Source organism: Danio rerio, chromosome 18, assembly GCF_049306965.1.
Source record: "Danio rerio strain Tuebingen ecotype United States chromosome 18, GRCz12tu, whole genome shotgun sequence".
NCBI lineage: Eukaryota > Metazoa > Chordata > Actinopteri > Cypriniformes > Danionidae > Danio > Danio rerio.
In genome coordinates, this window is record NC_133193.1 from 1,600,337 (window position 1) to 1,622,139 (window position 21,803).

A 21,803-nucleotide genomic window follows, 5' to 3' on the forward strand; every position below is an offset into this window, starting at 1 on the left:
GTGCATATAAATGAAGTCAGAATGATTAGCGCCTTACATTTTTTTTCTTTTTTAGATATTTCCCAAATGATGCTTAACAGATTCAGGAAATGTTCACAGTATGTCTGATAATATTCTTTCTTCTGGTGAAAGTCTTATTTGTTTTATTTCGGCTAGAATAAAAGCAGTTTTAATTTTTTAAACACCATTTTAAGGTCAATATTATTAGCCCCTTTAAGCTATATATATCTGATAGTCTACAGAACAAACAATCATTATACAATAACTTGCCTAATTACCCTAACCTGCCTAGTTACCCTAATTATCCTAGTGAAGCCTTTAAATGTCACTTTAAGCTGTATAGAAGTGTCTTGAAGAATATCTAGTCTAATATTATTTACTGTCATCATGACAAAGAGAAAATAAATCAGTTATTAGAGATGAGTTATTAACACTATTATGATTAGAAATGTGTTGAAGAAATCTGCTCTCCGTTAAACAGAAATTGGGGGGAAAATAAACAGCAGGGCGAATAATTCTGACCTTAACTGAATTTAGAATTATATACATGCATATATGAACCTATATAGGTACATGTATGCACGTATATATGTACACAGATTTGTACATATAATTTAGGAAAACGGCTACTTTTATATATGTACACCAATATCAAAACACACACGTTTATATAGGTTCGTTCTGTGTGAGAGTGTGTATGAGCTTGTCTGTGTGAGTGTGTGTTCACTCAGGATGTGAGACCGTATTTACTAGCAGTGTGTATGAGCCTGTCTGTGTGTGAGTTGTGCACAAGTGTGTGTGTGTTCACTCAAAAGATGAGACTATATTTTCTAGCAGGGTGTATGAGCTTGCGTGTGTGTGTGTGTGTGCATGCGTGTGTGTGTGTGTTCACTCAGGATGTGAGACAGTATTTCCTAGCGGTGCTGAATTTCACACGACACCTTCACCAGAGGCTGAAGGTCGCACTGAAGACAGGTTTGACAGGGAAGCAGAGGGGGTGACACCAGTGTGTGTGTGTGTGTGTGTGTGTGTGTGTGTGTGTGTAATAAATGTGGGACAGAATGAAACTGGGTCACTGAACACAATGTTTTCCTGGTATCTGGATGCTGCACTTTCTTATGGAGATGCAATATATTCCTGGAAAACATCAACATAGTATAAAGATCATGACAGTCAGTCAGTCAGTCAGTCAGTCAGTCAGTCAATCAATCAATCAATCAATCAATCAATCAATCAATCAATCAATCAATCAATCAATCAGTCAGTCAATCAATCAATCAATCAAACAGATTGTAAACTAATAAGAAAGCATCAAACCAATGGTGTGTGTTATAGAGAGGAGAGAGTATTGGATGCTGAGAAATAATAATAATACTACAGGTGTCACGGTGGCTCAGTGGTTAGCACTGTCACCTTACAGCAAGAAGGTCGCTGGTTCGAGTCCTGACTGGGTCAGTTGTCATCTCTGTGCGGAGTTTATATGTTCCACCCACAGTCCAAACACATGCACTATAGGGGAACTGATCAACTAAATTGGCCGTAGTGTATGTGTGTGTGTGTGTGAATGAGTTTCCCCGTGTTGGGTTGCAGCTAGAGGGGCATCCACTGTATAAAACTGGAAATAGTTGGCGGTTCATTCCGCTGTGGCGACCCCTGATTAATAAAAGGATTAAGCCGAAAATAAAATGAATGATCTGCATTTGAAAGGCTTCATCAGTGTTCTTCATCCATCAGCTGTTTTCCTCCCGGTGCTGAAGGAGTGTATCTTGTGATCAGCTCCTGACCTTGTCTTGTTTCTCTGCTCTTCTGAGTGTGTGTGTGTGTGTGTGTGTGTGTGTGTGTGTGTGTGTGAAGATCTGCTTTACAGATGAAGCTGTAACTGTGAAGTTTAATGTTCAGGAGCTTCAGCAGTCAAACATCTGTCCTTATTCTGTGTGTGTGTGTCTGTCTTATTGTATACATGTTTATGTGTGTATGAGCGCATGTGTATATAGTATGTATGCATGTTTAAGTGTGTATGTGTGTGTATCTGTATGTACAATATGTGTGTGTGTGTTTCTTTTTGTATGTATGCTTAAGTATGTATGAGAGTGTGTGTGTGTGTGTGTGTGTCTTTTTTGAATGCATGTTTAAGTGTGTATGTGTGTGTCTTTGTATGTTTAGATGTGTATGAGTGTGTGTGTGTGTGTGTGTATTTGTACGTGTGTTTGTGTATCTCTTTTATATGTATTTTTAAGTGTGTGTGTCTTTTTGTATGTATTTTTATGAGTGTGTGTATTTGTATGTACAGTATGTGTGTGTGTGTTTTTTGTATGCATTTTTAAGTGTTTATGAGTGTAGTTGTGTGTACAATATGTGTGTGTGTGTCTCTCTTTGTATGTATAAATGTGTATTTGTATCTATGTTTGTGTGTGTGTGTGTCTGTCTCTTTGTATGCATGTTTAAGTGTGTATGTGTGTGTTTGTATGTTTGTGTACGAGTGTGCTTGTATTTGTATGTGTGTGTATCTTTTTTGTATGAATGTTTAAGTGTGTATGTGTGTGTGTATGTTATGTACAGTATGATTGTGTGTGTGTGTTTTGTATGCATGTTTAAGAGTGTATGAGTGTATGTATTTTATATACAGTATGTGTGTGTGCGTTTCTTTTTTGTATGCATGTTAAAGTGTGTGTGAGTGTATGTGTGTATATGTGTCTTTTTTTGTATGCATGTTTAAGTGTGTATGAGTGTAGTTGTGTGTATATTATGTGTGTGTGTGTTTGTGTGTGTGTGTCTTTCTATTTGTAAGTATGTATAAGTGTGTATGAGTGTATTTGTATCTATGTATGTATGTATGTGTGCGTGTCTGTCTCTTTGTATGCATATTTAAGTGTGTGTGTGTGTGTGTGTCTTTCTCTTTGTTTGCATGTTTAATTTTGTATGAGTGTGTGTATTTACATCTATGTGTGTGTGTCTGTCTCTGTATCCATGTATGTGTGTGTCTCTTTATATGCATATGTGTGTGCTTATACTGTATTTGTGTGTGTTAAAGTGTGTATGAGAGTGTGTGTGTGTGTCATGACTGTAAGTACAGAGCTTGTCGAATGATTGCTGTTTTACTGGTGTGTCGTGAACGCTTATGAAGATGACTGAGGTGTGTACTGAAATGAGCTTCAGCTGAACTGATGATGACCCCTTCATGACCTTTTCTGAGAGATACACAACCACGCAAGAATGAATGCAGCGCACTATAAACACACGTCCTCACTCCTCTCTTGTTTTCTGGACTAATTCCTTCATTTTTATTTCACTTATAATTCAGAGGTCGCCACAGCAGAATGAACTGCCAACTATTCCAGCATATGTTTTATGCAGCAGATGCTTTTTTATGCTGCAATCCAGTACTGGGAAACACCCATACACACATTCACACACACACACTCATACACTACGGCCAGTTTAGTTGATCAATTCCCCTATAGCGCATGTGTTTGGACTGTGGGGGAAACCGGAGCACCCAGAGGAAACCCACACCAACACGGGGAGAACATGCAAACTCCACACAGAAACACCAACTGACCCAGCCGGGGCTCGAACCAGCGACCTTCTTGCTGTGAGGCCACAGTGCTGACCACTGAGCCCCTGTGTCACCCTTACAGTATAGACATAATGGTTAAAATAAACCCTGACTACAAAACATGGTGGAAGATCTCTCTCTCTAACACACAAACACACAATCTTTCTCTCACACACACACACACACACACACACACACTGGCCGCTGTTTGTTGTTTTGTCTCTGTAATGAAGCTTCAGAGTCTTTGTAGATTTAGCATCTTCAAAGACTGAATGAAAGGCATCTAAAATCCTCCTCCTTCCTCTTACACACACACACACACACACACACACCACTGACTTCATTACAAGCTTCAGAAAAGCCCTTCACATGCGCACACACACACACTCACACACACACATGCACGCAAACACACAAACGCCCAATCACAGAGGCAAACAATTACACAGAAATAAACACACACACAAAACACACTCACTCACAAATGTGCACTCACACACACACACACACACACACACACACACACACACACACACACACACACACACACACACACACACACAATAGAGGTCATTGTTTACAGTTTATGCTTTGAAAGCGGGACATATTGCTGTTGCAGAAACACAGATCCGCTTGATAACACTCGTGTTGACCCACTGGTGGCGTATGGGTTAGTTTGATTTATGCTTCAAAATAAAAGTCACTATCCAACACCTTTCAGCATGAAGAACCAGAATCATATGTACAGTACTCAGGCTGTGTTCATCTGATAGAGGAAAGTCAGATACACAGAGGATGGCTTGAGGGAGAGTAAATTATGGGGTGATTTGCAAATAGCAAAGACACTTCATTTATTTCAGTGCGTTGATGTTCTTCCAACTGAAACTGAATATTAAGTAGGGGGCGGAGCTTTTTCGGTGTCATTCCCTCACAACACACTAACAGTAAGAGGGGCGTGGTTAAGAATATTAATATGCAGTTGCTATGGAAGCCAGCGACAACAGAGTGAAAGTCACTCCAAATGCACAATCCAACGGTCTGACTTTGAAGATTACCAAAACAAACCAGCGTATTAACAACGTATCGCAACGTAAGCTAGCAAAATAAACATTGCACATTTTCATTTCATCCAGACTTTGGTTTTTGTGTGAACTGTCCCTTTTAAGCTCCTGTAAAGTGCTTGGAAATGTGCATTTTTTATTTGATATCATTTCAATTGAAACAGTAGCTCCTCCCCTTAAAAAACAACCAATAGCATTTCATTTTCTCACAGCTTTGCCAGTGAGAGTGGTTGAGCTTAAGCGCATTAAATGAAAAGCCAATGAAAAGAAGGGGGCGGGGCATATCAGACATTAGAGAGCATTTGATTGGTCAGAAGATTTGATGAGAAACTGAAGTATGAGGAGACGTGGGAAAAATCATAAACCAACTTAGGCGGAAGAGACGAACTGCAAACTTTGGATGTTTATATCAGGATTATATCTTCTAAATGTGAATGCTATCACTGTTTTGGAGCACACTAGATATCCTTATAGCTAACATACTGATACCGACATCTAAATACTTGTTTTAATTTCACACGATCATCAATGGTGTGAACGATGAGGTTCATCATCATCATCATCATCATCATCCTTCTGAGGGTCACTGGAGCTGAATTTGACAGCCAAAATCCAGTGCTCCTGTCCTGACTTTAACCGCTGCGTGTGTGTGTGTGTGTAATCCGCAGAAGTGGGTTAAGAGGCCCTCAACCTGCTTTGAGCCGCTGGGTGCGTCCGGGGCCCGGAGCCTGACACCGCCGTTGAAAGCTGGAGCTCGGGCAGATTTTGGCAGTGCACAGATGCCCGGGCGCCAGATGTCACCGGCTTTTTGTGGGCAGGATTTGGTGCTGAGCAAGAAATAAATAAATAAGCGAATAAAAGATCTAATAGAGAGTTTATGGAGGGTTGGAAATGTCAAAGTGCACATTCTCAGCATTTGCCAAAAAATAAAAAAGCGTAAATCCTCAAAGCACAGCATGAAATGGCAGAAAGAGCAGTTAGGATGATGATTATATGTGACCATATATAAAAAAAATCATAGCTAATATATTAGAAAATATCCAAATGAAAATATATCTGTGTATAATAGTGGTCCTCAACCACTGGGCCACACAGACCGTTACAGTCCGTGGATCAATTAGTACTGGGCTGCACAAGAAATCATTTATTATTTCCGTTTTATTTATCTGAGTCTGAACGATCTTTTATTTAGAAAAATCTTTAAAAAAAGGAAGAAACGGACGTCTTTGGAAAGTTTCTTTGCTAAGGGGAAAAAGCCCTGTGAAGCACCCCCAAACTGCCAAGGAATGGATCTGCCCCCCATCTATCAACAAATCAGGAGAATCCAGCATTTCTGTACAAGAAGAAGTTCAACTGCTGGAGATCGCAAATGATGGAGAGATTTTCTCAACACATTTCTAATCATAGTAGTTTTAATAACTAATCTCTAATAACTGTTTAATTTTCTCTTTGCTATGATGACTGTAAATAATATTTGACTAGATATTCTTCAAGACACTTCTATACAGCTTAAAGTGACATTTAAAGGCTTCACTAGGTTAATTAGGGTAACTAGGCAGGTTAGGGTAATTAGGCAAGATATTGTATAATGATTGTTTGTTCTTTTGACTATAGAAAAAAAAAATAGCTTAAAGGGGCAAATAATATTGACCTTAAAATGCTGTTTAAAAAATTCAAACTGCTTTTATTCTTGCCAAAACAAAACAAATAAGACTTTCTCCAGAAGAAAAAAATATTATCAGACATACTGTAAAAATATTTAAAAAAGAAAAAATAATTCAAAGGGACTAATAATTCTGACTTCAACTGCATCAAGAAAGAAAGAAAGAAAGAAAGAAAGAAAGAAAGAAAGAAAGAAAGAAAGAAAGAAAGGGGAAAAATTAAGCAGATAAATTTCAGATTATGCGTTCACATACAGAAATGTATCTCAGCCTGAGATTCTCAGGATTAGTGAAAATCTTTCATGGATGCAGATTAAAACAGTAAAATAATATTTAAGCATCTAAAGCTTACGGAATGTTCTTAATATACTACTTAGTACAACTAATAATACTTATTTTATATCCTGTGAAATAATCCATAAAAAAAGTTATTTTATATATATATATATATATATATATATATATATATATATATATATATATATATATATATATATATATATATATATATATATAAAATCACACAAAGTTGTACCTGTAACGTATGAAAAATAAATAAATTAATGTAAAAAAAAATGTAGAAATATTACAATAAATAAATATAAATATATGTTTGAAAAATAAATAAATGTATAAACAAATACATGTAAAAAATATAAATGTATAAAAAATAAATAAAAATAAATATTATTTTACTATTTTAGTATAAGTAAATAAATGTATAAAAAATAAATAAATGTATAAAAAATAAATAAATGTATAAATAAATAGATAAATGTACAAATGAATAAACATATAAATGTATTAATAAATATATAAATACATAAATGTAAAAATATAAATATATGTTTGAAAAATAAATAAATGTATCAACAAATACATGTAAAAATATAAATGTATAAAAAATAAATAAAAATAAATATTATTTTACTATTTTAGTATAAGTAAATAAATGTATAAAAAATAAATAAATGTAAAAAATAAGCAAATAAATGTGTAAATTATTAATGTATAAAAGAATAAATAAATGTACAAAAATAAATAATTGTATAAATAAATAAATGTTTAAATAAATAAATGTATAAACAAATAAACAAATGTAAAAAATAATTAATTAAATGTGTAAAAATAAATAATTATATAAATAAATAAATGTTTAAATAAATAAATGTATAAACAAATGTATAAATGAAAAATTTAAAAAAATGAATAAATAAATGTATAAACAATTAAATAAATGTAAAAAAAATAATTTAATGTATAAAAAAATAAATGTATAAAAAAAAAATTTATGAATAAATAAATGTATTAAAATAAATAAATATTGTGCTGATTTACAGGCCTTTAAACAGACTGGATCTCAGTTTTTTGGGTTCAGATTAGTTGTGTTTGACTCTTTCTGGCACACTTCTGTTCTCTGCATGGCCAGAATCCAGCATAATCCCCGCAGACCTTCAAATGCCACCAGAAAACACTTTAATTCACATAGAGCTTTATTTCTGCCCAAGAGTCTGCGGCTGTGGAGATGGAGAAATGAAAAGGAGAACGTGAAGAGCAAAAGGGATTAATTACTTGAGTGTTTGACCTGGAGAAGCGGATCAGCGTTATCCAGCAGACGTCATTCACACGGCCACAGGAGCAGCAGAGGCGCTCTTTCTGGGTCAGTGACCTCGCAAAACCACTTTCTGACTGAACAACAACACAAACACATCGATAGCACAACAGTCACTTCCACGACTAATTAGCCACAGTTTATCAGGCCGAGAGAGAGAGAGAGAGAGAGAGACATCTAGATTATTATAAATAAATCATTGTAAATATACTGATTATTTATTATTCATTATTACTGTTTCATCCATAATGTTGATTGTTAATATGGTTTATTCTGATCTATTATTTGTATCTTTATTTAATTATTATTATTATTATGGCGTCACAGTCGGTGGTGCAGTGGGTAACATGATTGCCTCACAGCAAGAAGGTCACTGGTTCGAGTCCCGGCTGGGCCAGTTTATTAGGTACACCTGTCCAACTGCTCCTTAATGCAAATTTCTAATTAGCCAATCACATGGCAGCAGCTCAATGCATTTAGGCATGTAGACATGGTCAAGATGATCTGATGCAGTTCAATCTGAGCATCAGAATGGGGAAGAAAGGGGATTTAAGTGACTTTGACGTGAACTTTAGGTTTAGACCCAGATTATGACTAAGCCAGATTTTTGCCAACTGTGGCCCACATTTGTCCTCCATTATTTGGGCCAATTTGATCATTTTCCACATGGGCCTTAAGGCACTTCACAGTCTTCTTATTAGTTTTAGAGTCAATTTTAGGACTCTGGTAATTACATATAGAGCTCTGCATGGCCAAGCACCGCTTCAAGATCTTTTACATAGTCACTTCAGTGGCTCGTCTCTGAGGTCTTCTGCCAGAGACCTTTAAGCCATTCCCAGAACACTTAAGACTAAAGGTGATGGTGCCTTCTGTGCTGTGGCCTCAAGGCTCTGGAGGTCTCTCCCTCTAGCAATGAAAACTGGCATCAGCTGATCTTTTGAAAAAGCAATGTGGTCAAGCTTTTATTCAACAGTACAGTGAGCTTCTGTTTCTACACTTGGGTTTTTAACTTGTTGCGATGTTTTCCTTTATTGATATGTGTTCTTTCACCTGCTTTCCAGTTTTCTTTTATTGTAAATCACATGTCTGTGAAAGATTCTATATAAATAAACCTTTACTTACTTAATATGAACACTATGAGGCAGGATGACATCACCGACAGCTTCTGCTACCTTTCGCACTAGCGCCACTTTTGAAAACACTATTGGTTGGGTTTAGGGATGGCGATGGGTGGGTCAGTCAACAGCAAGCTGGCCTGGTCGGCTGAAGTGTATATTGCGCCCTCTGCTGGATTTTCGCGAGATCAGGATGCTGGAGATGAAAAAGCGTACACATCAGTGGTGGATTTGCAAAAACAAAAACTGCGAGCAGACGTACCTCCGATTATGAATTTCGCTGTCCCCAGAACTGTAGACCTGAGATCGTATCTGCAATGAGCCTGGGTTATTTTACAGTGTATGGTGAAAATAAACACACATTCACACACACACACACATCTTTCAAGTCAGCATGCAAATCAACATTAAATCAGAACAGCGACGCAGCCTAATAGTCAATATTTTTATTAGAGCTTTTCTTAATAATCTGTGCTTCTCTTCCTCCAGGTTTGATTGGTGTCCTGAAGCACACAAGGATCATCATCATCATCATCATCATCATCACAGCTACACACACTTATTGCTGTTTCCTCGAGTTTACACTCATCTCAAATCAACACAAAAGAAAGAAAAACCCATCCACAGATCCACAATCTCAGATCAATCCGTCTGTTTCAGCTTGTAGAACGGTGTCTTCATTCATGTCCTGAAAACTAAAGGTGCTCATGTGTTTCTCAGACTCAATACAAGTGCTTCTGCTGGATCAGAACAATGAAAAAAACATCTGGTGAACATCACACGACCATGTCAGGAACACCAAAATAAATGCAGAAGTAGATATCATGCTTTATAACGAGAAGAAAAACAGACAGTGAGGTGGGTTCAAACAGTGCTGTGGAAAACACAAACCGCCGGCTTTAATAACAGACCCATTCAGCATTCTACAGTCTGGAGGATTGATACATGTAGCATTGTACCGCTCAACTGACAAATTTCAAATGTTTCAATGTGGTTTGGAATGCTTTTAGAGAACGACATCGATGTGTATCACTCATGTGTGTCATTCCAAACCACATTGAAACATTTGAATTTTGTCAGTTGAGCGGTACAATGCTACAATGTATCAATCCTCCAGATCACAGGTGTCAAACCAAAGACTATATATACACAAGACGTGTTATTTGTATCATTTGAATGGGGAAAAGTGTAACGGTCAATTCGCTTGTTAAGTGGTGACGTGTTTGTGACGTATGTAATACTGTTTCCGGGTCCAAGCCGCCATTCATTTGAGTGGAGAAATCATTCGTTTATGATCATGTTTTATTCCTATCACACATTAAAGTTAACTTTACATAAAGTTATAGTGTACACAACAATCTCTGGGCTTGCTGCATAATAAATACCAAAATTTTAACAATTTATAAAACAATGAATCACTTTCTGGCCATCGGATATTAGGCATGGACATATATATTGCGATCATGACTTTTGAAAGTATTAAATCGCTTTGTAAATGTTTATTATTACAATTTCATGAGTCTCCCCATTCAGTTGAATAGAGCGCTTGGACCCGGAAGCCGCTCCGCGTGACGTCACACTTAACAAGCGGATATGGTGATTTAAGCCCCGCCTACTAGTACAGGAGCCAATCATCAATCGCCATATGGTGAATAAAGCCTGCCTTCTGATAAAGGAGGCAATCATCGATCACTATAGACTGATGATACTCCGAGGGAGAGGCTTGGACCAGACATGAGTTTCTGCAGATTGTGTGAGGCTTGGACGTTTAGAAATGAAACTAATAAGACAGCTGTTGTTTAAAATGATTGGTGATTCCTAAAATGACATTAAATTGTAAGCTTGGAAAGCAGTTTTGGAGAATTTGATGTTCCCCATTTAGACAGAATGCCCAAGCATGCGAGAGGTGTTTCAGAGATGGCCGCCGAGTGAAATGACTTGCCTTAGTTCCACAGTTTAGAACCAACCCTAATTAAACACACTTACCTGTAGGTTTCAAACAAACCTGAAGGACTCAATTAGTTTGATCAGGTGTGTTTAATTAGGGTTAATGCTAAACTGAGCGGAGCTGCGGCCCTTCAGGAGCGGAGTTGGACACCTGTGCTCCAGAGTGTAAAATGTTCCTTTATATTTGCACCGTTTCTCACACTAGCTCCATGTCCATACACAGATGTGAATTAAATTTATGTGCAAAACTCGAACATCGCATAAAATATTTTCTAATAAAGCAGCGTTTCCATCCAAAGAGAACAACATGGTCACTTCCTGATAAACTTGAAGAGATATTGATCAGAGAAATGTCCCAGCAGACACACAGCATCATAAGACGTTAATATTAGGTTAGATTGATGTCGACAGCATCTAAAAGTAACATTATTTTCATGTCCAATATTGACGTCAATTGATATTTGGTTGATTTTAGGTTGTTAGAAAGTGACTGAAATCCATCGTCGAGCCAACATCTTAAACCAGCGTCATATTGATGTCAAATATTGGCATTTATTCATCAGGTATGGCAACCAAACCCATCTGATAGACATTATAGTGGTATTGCCCACACAACATCAAGCTGTAACATCATTAGACGTTGATATTTGTTGTTTTAAGCTGCGTTGGAAAATAACCAAAATGCAACATCTGTCTAACACTAACATCTGAAGGATGTTGGGTTCTGATGTAAACTCGATTTTCATTTCCAAACAGAATGCACTGTCCAATGATGTCGGGGTGCAATGTCAATCTGACGTCCTGTTGATGTGCTGTGCCTGCTGGGGTAGTTGGGTGTGTTGGGATTGGCCACTGTGATGTTTGTTCTCCTCTAATAATTGGGCTGTGAAAAGATGCTCAAGACAGTTCTGGAGGGAATAATAACAGAAGAATAATAATACTGAAGTACAGTGATGATGGATGGGTGAAAGGATGAAGGGCTTTACCATCAGAAAACTACATTTCAGATCCCAAAAGGGTAAGCCAATTAATCTGGTTTTCACTTTAACATTATATTACTTCCCCCATTGGCTGATTTAGCTTTTTAAAGGAAAAACTCTTTTATTTACTTGTCTACAAAATGCTTTTGATTCAAGAATCTTCAGATATTTGGTTTAGAATCAAGACAAAAGCAAGAAACGCATCTATTTTGCTGCATTTGGAAATGGAGGACGAGTAAATGATGACAGATTTTCATTATTGTTAGTGTGGACACCTGTGACCCTTGTCAGTCTGAACACACGTGCTGTTTGACACACACACACACATGGATCATTCAGAAATGCTGCATCTTTTCCTCAGTGAGTGTGAAATCAAATCCTCAATCACCGCCATTGATTTCATTACCATCTGCAGAGGAACAAAGCAAACGGAGCCGCGGTTAGATTAGCTGTCGGCATTGGGAATGATCCCCACTTTGAATTGTGACTAGCAAACAATCTGAAGCATCACGTTGCCAAGTGGATGGAGTCCAGATTGCAGATCCTCTGAACACATCCCTGAATCAGCGCTCCATGAAGAGAGAGTTTCCCATTTTCCTTCAGGATAATATCACTGATGATGAGACAAAGGTTTGCTAAAATCTGGCGAGGGCAAGAAATAACTCTATGAGGAGCTCTAGAGGCCGTATTAAACACAAGCTGAATACTAATGAAGTCAGAATTATTCACTCTTACGTTAAATTTGAATTCCTTTATATTTCCCCCCCAATTTCTGTTTAACAGAGCAGATTTTTCAACACATTTTTAATTATAACAGTGTTAATAACGCATGTCTAATAACTGATTTATTTTCTCTTTGTCATGATGACAGCACATAATATTAGACTAGATATTCTTCAAGACACTAGTATACAGCTTAAAGTGACATTTAACTGCTTAATTAGGGTAATTAGGGTAAAGTTAGGGTAATTAGGCAAGTCATTGTATAACAGTGGTTTGTTCTGGAGACAATCCGAAAGTAATATTACTTAAGGGCGCTAATAATTTTGACCTTAAATTGGTGTTAAAACCATTAAAAACTGTTTTATTCTAGCTGAAATAAAACAATATTTTTTCTTCTCCAGAAGAAAAAATATTATAGTAAATACAGTAAAAAATTAATCTGTTCAACATCATTTGGGAAATATTTCACAGGAAGGCGAGTAATTTAGCTCTCAACTATATACATTTTTTACATGACGTGTGTCAATATTGTTTTTCAGAATTTTTTAATAACTTTTGAAAGTACATTAATATTCAAACTTTTGGAGCTCAGTACATTTTAATTAAGAAATTAATTTCCTTATTAATCAAACTTGACAGAGGTCGCTATTTTGAGTCGCGGCTGGGTCAGATGGCGTTTCTGTGTGGAGTTTGCATGTTCTCCCTGAGTTGGCGTGGCTTTGCTGCTGTTTCCCCCACAGTCCAAACACATGCGCTATAGGGGAATTGATTAACTAAATTGGCTGCAGTTGCAGCTAGAAGGGCATCCGCTGCATAATAACATATGCTGGAACAGTTGACGGTTCACTCCACTGTGGCGACCCCTAATTAATAAAGCCACTAAGCCAAAGAAAAATGAATGAATAAATTAATTTAGATTGGATTACATATCAAAGAATCTTCACTCAATCATTGTCCTTCGGCTTAGTATCAATCTTGAGCATTCTTGAGCAAGATTATCACTCTTGACCAGTTCGAGATTTGTTTTGATGAATGCAAATAATAATGCAGATAATTTAAAGAATGATGGAAACCTGTGCCGATTGACTTCCATAGTATTTGTTTTTTCTACTATGGAAGTCAATGGTTACAGGTTTCTGACATTTTTCAAAATATCCTTATTTGAGTCCTCAAAACAAAACAAGAAACAAACGAAAAGAAAACTGGTTTGCAGCAAGTCAATCATGAGTAAATGATTTTTCATTTCTTTGTGAACTATCACCCTAAGAGCATTTCCCAATTATTTATTTAATCATTCATTCGTTTGACACAGCGGATGCTCTTCCAGCTGCAACCCATCACTGGGAAACATCCATACACACTCATTCACACACATACACTACGGTCAATTTTAGTTTACCCAATTTCTCTGTATTTTCAAGTGCCTTGAAAAATGCCTCTTCATAGTCTCGCTCCTCAATATCTCACTGAACTTCTCCATATCTACACCCCTTCTCGTACCGTTAGATCAGCCAACAACTTCACCCTGGTACCACCTCTCACTCGATTGAGCACAATGGGAGACAGATCATTTAGCTCTATGGCTCCTCGGCTATGGAACTCACTTCCACTAGATCTTAGGAGCAGTGATAGTCTTCACACTTTTAAATCACGTCTAAAGACCCATCTTTTTAAGCAGGCTTTTTGTTTTTTTTATCATGTTTTTATTATGTTCTTTTATATTCGCTGTTGGGTTTTAACTTGTGTGGTCAATGATTGTTTTTAGTAATGTTTATTTGTTTAGCATGTCTGCTGATGCTTATTGTAAGGCGACCTTGAGTGTCTAGAAAGGCGCCATTTACCAATAAAATGAATTATTATTATTATTATTAGTGCATGTGTTTGGACTGTGGGGGGAACCGGAGCATCCGGAAGAAACCCATACCAACACAGCGAGAACATTCAAATGTTGTATGAATTAATACTCATTGATCGTATCTCTCTGAATTCAGGATTTATTTTAAATCCGTGAATCCTAAAATGGCCTTAGTGACTGTCTGAACTGACAGCATTGTGTGTGACGGCTCTGCTACTCGTCTCTAATCAGGGACTCTTTCGCTTTGATAAATTCTCTTTCTGCTTCCCATCAGCCAACAACAGGTTCGACTCCCTCTGGTTCTCTTTGTGTTTTCATTTATGTAACTGTCACAGAAAAAAAACCTTCACAATCAATACTTTACCCCCTCCGGAAACTTCTAAAAGACCCTGAGAAACAATCATACGACGTGTGGAGGCTCCTCAGACTGAAGCGAGGGCCTGCGGGGGTCCAGAGCACCTGCCAGTCAGCACACATCACCTGCTCAATACATCAGTGTCTCGCTGAATTTCTGCCTCCCTTTCTCAAGTTTTCACGACTCAGGAAGTTTCCTCGGGTCAGACGCTCTCAGGTGTGTGTGTGTGTATGCAAAAATGCTGTTCCTGATTTGCTGAGGGGTGAGAAGAACAGAAAATAAAATATCAAACGAGTCTTCAGAAACAACTCTGGGATTCCCTCTTCATACAGAGGAAATGATTGTGTTAACAGAAAGACCCCACAGCGTCTGTGCTGCAGGCAAGAATTATTGCTATGTTATGCAGCAAGCAATCCAGAACACCCAAGCAATCACCTAGCAACAATCCAAAACACCCTAGCAACCACTTAGGAACAACTTTAAAATACTCCAGCAACCACCCAGCCACAGCCTAGAACACCCGAGCAATCACCTGGCAATAATCCAGAACATCCAAGCAACCACATAGCAACAACACAGATCACCCTAGCAACCACTTAGCAACAACCCAAAACACTCAAGCAACCATCTAGCAATAACCCAGATGACCCCAGCAACAACCTAAAAATACTCCAGCAACCACATAGCTAAAACCTAGAACACCCAAGCAATCACCCAGCAACAAGCCAGAAACAATCTAGCAACATCCCAGATGACTCCAGCAAACACAAAGCCACAACCTAGAACTCCCAAGCAATCAGCAAGCAACAACCAGGAACACTCTAGAAACCACTTTGAAACCACCCAAAAACAAGCAACCCCATGGCAATAACCCAGACCTCTCTAGCAACCACTTGATAACAACTTAGAACACCTAGAACACCAAAGCAATTACCTAGCAACAACCATGATCACCCTATTAACCACTTAGCAACAACCCAGTAACTCTTCAGCTACCACCTGGCAATAACCCTGATCACCCAAGCAACCGCTTAGCAACAACCCAGAAATACTCTAGCAACCACCACAGCTTAGAACACCCAAGCAACAACCTAGCAACGATCCAAAACACCCTAGCAACCACCTAACAATAATCCAGATTAACCTAGCAACCACTAACCCTAACAACTCAGAAATACTCTGGCAACCACCTAGGCACAGCCCAGGACACCCAACCAATAACCTAGGAACAAGCAGGAATGCCCAAGCAATCACCTAGCAACAACCCAGACCACCCTAGCAACCATCCCAAAACATTCAAGTAACCACCTTGGCAACAACCATGAACATCCTAGTAACCACTTCACAACCGCCCAAAAACACCCAAGCAACCATCTAGTAATACTCTAGCAACCACAAAGGCACAGCCCGGAACAACCCATCAATCACCTAGCAACAACCAGGAACACCCAAGTAACCACCAAAAACTCAACACAAGAAGAAACCACCTAGCAACAACCAAAATCACCATATTAACCACCTAGCAAGAAACCAGAAACACTCTAGCAACCATCCAGCAACATCTCAGAATACCCTAGCAACCACTTAGCAACAACTCAGAAATACTCTAGCAACCACCCAGCCACAGCTAAGAACACCCAAGCAATCACCTAGCAACAACCCAGAACACCCAAGCAACCCCCTAGCAACACCACAGATCACCCTAGCAACCACTTAGCAACAAGCCAGAACACCCTAGCAACCACTTAGCAACAACTCAGAAATACTCTAGCAACCACCCAGCCACAGCCAAGAACACCCAAGCAATAACCTAGCAACAAGCCAGAACACCCTAGCAACCACTTAGCAACAACTCAAAAATACTCTAGCAACCACCCAGCCACAGATAAGAACACCCAAGCAATCACCTAGCAACAACCCAGAACACCCAAGCAACCCCCTAGCAACACCACAGATCACCCTAGCAACCACTTAGCAACAAGCCAGAACACCCTAGCAACCACTTAGCAACAACTCAAAAATACTCTAGCAACCACCCAGCCACAGCCAAGAACACCCAAGCAATCACCTAGCAACAACCCAGCACACCCAAGCAACCCCATAGCAACACCACAGATCACCCTAGCAACCACTTAGCAACATCCCAGAACACCCAAGCAACCACTTAGCAACAACCCAGAACACCCAAGCAACAACCTAGCAATAACCCAGAAACAATCTAGCAACCGCCTAGTAACAACCCAGATCACTCAAGCAACCATCCAGCTACGACTGCGACATGCTGCAGTGGAGACAGAATGAATATTGTGTCTGACTCCATCATGAGCTTGGAGGACTGCATCCATACATCTCTGACACGACTCAAACCACTGATTAATAAAGTCATCTGGAATGAAGAAGAAAGCGTTCAACAGGACTCCCAGAGCTCATCAAGACTCTTTGTGTTCATCTTCAATGTTTCTTCCTTCATCTTACCCCAGACATGCTCAATAATGTTCATGTCTGGTGACTGGGCTGGCCAATCCTGGAACACTCTCTGCTTTCAGGAGCTTTGATGTGGAGGCTGAAGTATGAGCAGGAGCGCTATCCTGCTGGAGAATTGTCCCTCTCCTGTGGTTTGTAATGTAATGGGCAGCACAAATGGCTGTTGATGTTGATCATCCACTCTGCAGATCTCTCCATACTGACTGAACCCCAAACCATGATTTCTCCTTCACCAATCTTGACAGATTTCTCTGAGAATCTTGGTCCATGCTGGTTCCAGTAGGTCTTCTGCAGTATTGGTGATGATCGGGATGCAGATCAACAGATGATTCAGCAGAGAAATCCACCTTCTGACACTTTTACACACGGTCAACTAGAAGACCAGTTATTATGTGTTGCTCTTATAACTGAGATCCAAGACAAGACTTTAGTCAGGTAGTGCAGGAAGCATATTCAAGACGAGGATTGAGATATTCTCTGTACTAATTAAAAGACACTAAAAAGTTAGTGATCATACTAAATTAGACTTGATTTAAAACAAAAAGCTTCTCATCAAATAAGTAAAACCCAGTAGTTAGTGACAAAATATGCAGATTTCAGATGAAAATGAATGAGTATTTTGGGACCAGAAACTATTTTGGACATAAAAACTATTGAGAATCGTGGGAAAATCCTGATAGTCACTGATAGAAAAGCTGATTATTATGACTTTGCTTTGTTTTGTTAAACTGAATCATGTGCGGTGCAGCAGTACAATACCAGCACGTCACAGTGTTGTTCTGTTCTCAAGCTGACAAGGGTCAAAGGTCACCGAAAGGTGGCTGTGTGTCCTACTGAATCAGACCGCTGTGGCTGAAAGACTTGACCTGTAAGAGACTCAGGTGTGTGTGTGTGTGTGTGTGTGTGACAGACGTCTGCGCAAATCTTCCTTCACCATCCCTGAACACATTTGATAGTCATCATAGTTTGGACTTCCAGACTACATTCAGAATCCTTCCCTCATCTCACTTAATGTCGATTATTTAGCAGCTAAAGAGACAGAAAAACAAACTCAATCATTTCCAGCAGCTCTCTGACTAATGTTAGGATGATGTTCGATTGTGTACAAACGAGAAATGCTTCATGGAAGTTCTCCATTTGTTCTCTGCTGCAGTGAAAAGGCAAAACTATTCCTGCTGAGTCAAACTTGATTGCCACTAGCATCAAGCAGTAACACACACACACACGCACACACACACACACAGGTTGGTTTTGGTAGTTTATGAGGACTCTTCAGAGACATAATGTATTTTATATAACAAGTGTTTTGTGCCATATGGCTCTATTCAATAACCCAACCATCACAGGAAACCCGGGCGATTTTATTTCATGTGAAAAGATTAAGTGTGACATGGTGGCTCAGTGGCACTGTCGCCTCACAGCAAGAAGGTTGCTGGTTCGAGTCCTGCCTGGCTCAGTTGGCATTTCTGTCTGGAGTTCTGCCTGTGTTGGCGTGGGTTTCCTCCACAGTCCAAACACATGTGCTATAGGGGAACTGGTGAACTAAATTGCCCGTTGTGTATGAGTGTGTGTGAATAAGTGTGTATGGGTGTTTCCCAGTAACGGATTGCAGCTGGAAGGCCATCCGCTGCGTAAAACATATGCTGGAATAGTTGGCGGTTCATTCCACTGTGGTGACCCTGATGAATAAATAGACTAAGCTGAATGACAATGAACGAAGACCCAGTTAATTATGATTTTAAATGGTTTTGAATTATGAGGACATGCATGTCCTCATAAACCACCTAAACATTGTAATATCTAGGTCATATCTATTCATTTTCTTTTCTTATTAATCAGCGGCCGCCACAGCGGAATGAACCGCCAACTTATCTAGCATATGTTTAGGCAGCAGATGCCCTTTCAACTGCAACCCATCACTGGGAAACACCCATACACTCTCATTTACACTCATACACTACGGACAATTTAGCTTACCCAATTGACCCAGCTGAGGCTTGAACCAGTGACCTTCTTGCTGTGAGGTGATCGTGCGTGCTACCCACTGCGCCACCGTGACACCCTGGTCATATTCATTATAAAATCTGCGTCTCCATAAACCACCGAAAACTCACACGCACACACACACACACACACTCTGCAGGGCTACACTACTGTATGATCCTGGAAGACACAAGTGAATTGTGATTTAGTTGGGACGTTTCTCAAACGCTCTCCTGTAACGTCCACTCAATGCCCGCTGATATTACTACAGTGTGGCTGAAGAACAAAAGCAAAGGAACCCTAAAGGGAACGTGGATTTTTTTGGTTTTCCTACGTTCTCCTCTCCACCTCGGAAGATCCCAAATGTTTATAGGATGAACAAACAGGTTCAATTCCTTAAATACAACCCTTAGATTACAGATCAGCAATATGCGATCCTCATTAGGGCCGACTAAAAAGCGTTTTGGATCCGGCAGAAAGTAGTTTCATATGCAGGCATGTGTGCATAGGGTCCTGCAAAAGAGTCTTTCTGTCCGTGTCGATATTAATAACCCCTTACCAATCAATTTGGCATTGATAAAAAATAAAGAAACGTCCTTTAGGTCTCTATATACGTAGCATCTCACACCCTCCTATAGACTGATTAACATATATTTAAATATATAATTCCATATAGATATATATATATATATATATTCATGGAGAATAACAAAGCAAAAACCGAAGAGAGAAATCTAGAGCTCTAAGATAACTGGTTAGTTCTTACCTTCTTAAAAAATCACAGTAATATTTAGATATTTAAACGATTAAAACACAGTGCCCATACAGAGAAAACCAAAGAAAAGGTCACACGGAGGAAGATCGCTGTTGGTGCGTTAGGAGGGTGTGAATTTGCCTCACAAATTGGAGGGGAGTTTGGATCTCAGCGGTTCTAGATCTCCATCTGAGGTGCGCGGGAGAGAAAGTGCGGGGGACGTCCCTACTGAAAGAGCCTGACCTCGAGGGCCTGGAGAAGTCTGTACGGGGCTCGACATGTGCCCTGAAACCGAGCTACAGGGTTTGGGCGTTAGTGTCGGTGATAAATACGGTGATAAATAACCAGGGGAAGACTGACCCGCTCCCTCAACGCCGAGAGACGGGTGCGAGCTGGACAGTATGTTTAAATCCTCATAAAAGCGGCCCAGAGGAGAGTCCGTCCCGGAGGAGTGGTGACCCGGGAGCTGGCCTGGACAGGAGGACTGCGGGAGGAGCAGGGACGTGTGGGAGCCAGCGGCGCTGGATGGGTCACTGTACTGGAAAGTTCTCCCTGTGACAGGACTCTGAACAGTCGGGCTGAGGGCTAAAGGCGTGTAGCTCGGCGAGGCGTTCGCTGAGCCGTACTGAGCGATCGAGGCCAGCGCTGACCTTTCCAAAGCAAGGTAACTGGAAAAAGAGGGCTGCGTCTGGGATGACGTGGAGCTCTCGGGGGCTTGGGAATGGATGGAGATTGGAGATCCGGGTGGCGGACTGTGAAACAGGGTTAACCCACTCTTCCCTCCTCCGGATGCGAACTGTAGGGAGCCCGTTTGAGGGTGTTTTGGTGGAGGATAACTGTGAGTAGGGGAATGAGTGGATAGTCCTGCTGAAAGTGCACTAGTGTTTGATGAGGCTGTAGTGAGGATGCCGGGCGGATGTGCTCCTGCTGCTTGCAGGCGTGCTGATAGAGGGGGCGTGCTCGGCTGTTTTTGTCTCGGTTGTGGATGAAGCTGCGCCGTGCTTAACGTCGGAGATGCTGATGGAGAACTGAAGCTTCTGAATGACACTGGTTGATTGGTGGTAGCACTGGGAGTGATGGTGACTGATGAGTGTTGAGTATGAAGGGATGCTAGAAGAGGAGTATCCACTCCTGAATGAAGCTTTGATGGGGAGGTGGATGGAGAGTCAGTGGTTGATCCTGTTCTTGGTGCAACCGTCTGAAATCTCTTGAGTCTGCTGGGAGGCTCGTTTCTGGATCCGAGCAGGGAAACGGGAGGTCGGAAGAGCGTGGCGGGTAGATGTGGGTGGTGTGTTAGTGCAATAGCGACCGATGTGGTGGCTGCAGCGGCTTGTAGAGGAGCCTGGATCAGTGGAGCCCAGATGACCGGAGTCGGGGACGGAGGGGCAGGCGGAGACGGACTCTGCAGCAGGTTTGCACAGTGGGCCATGTCCCGATCATGCTGCACGATCTGCTGGATGATCTCACTTTCCTGGTAGTTCAGCACTCCTGAATTCAAGTCGTGCTGGACTTTGTGCTGGAGAATTGAGTTCTTCTTTCCTGTGGGAAGACAAAGGGAAGAACTGATTTGTAGTGAGCAGAACACTTTGTGCACTTCATGGTTTTTATAGTAACTCTGTATGCAGGTTTTCATTGTTATGAAGCGGTTAACACTCATCATAATTTTAAATCCTTTAATTTTTTTAATATTTTGATTTAAAAGATAACGTATGAACAT

At 39.9% G+C, this 21,803-nt stretch overlaps 1 protein-coding gene across 1 annotated transcript in view; it reads right to left on the reverse strand.

Annotated features, from left to right (window-relative positions):
- Positions 1-20,010: 20,010 nt before the first annotated feature.
- hcn4 (hyperpolarization activated cyclic nucleotide-gated potassium channel 4) overlaps positions 20,011-21,803 on the reverse strand; it is a 140,672-nt gene continuing 138,879 nt past the window's right edge. Inside the window, exon 8 of the mRNA XM_680986.9 lies at positions 20,011-21,625. Within this exon, the coding sequence (XP_686078.4) occupies positions 20,229-21,625 (1,397 nt within the window). The 3' untranslated portion in view covers positions 20,011-20,228. The remainder of the gene's footprint in view (positions 21,626-21,803) is intronic.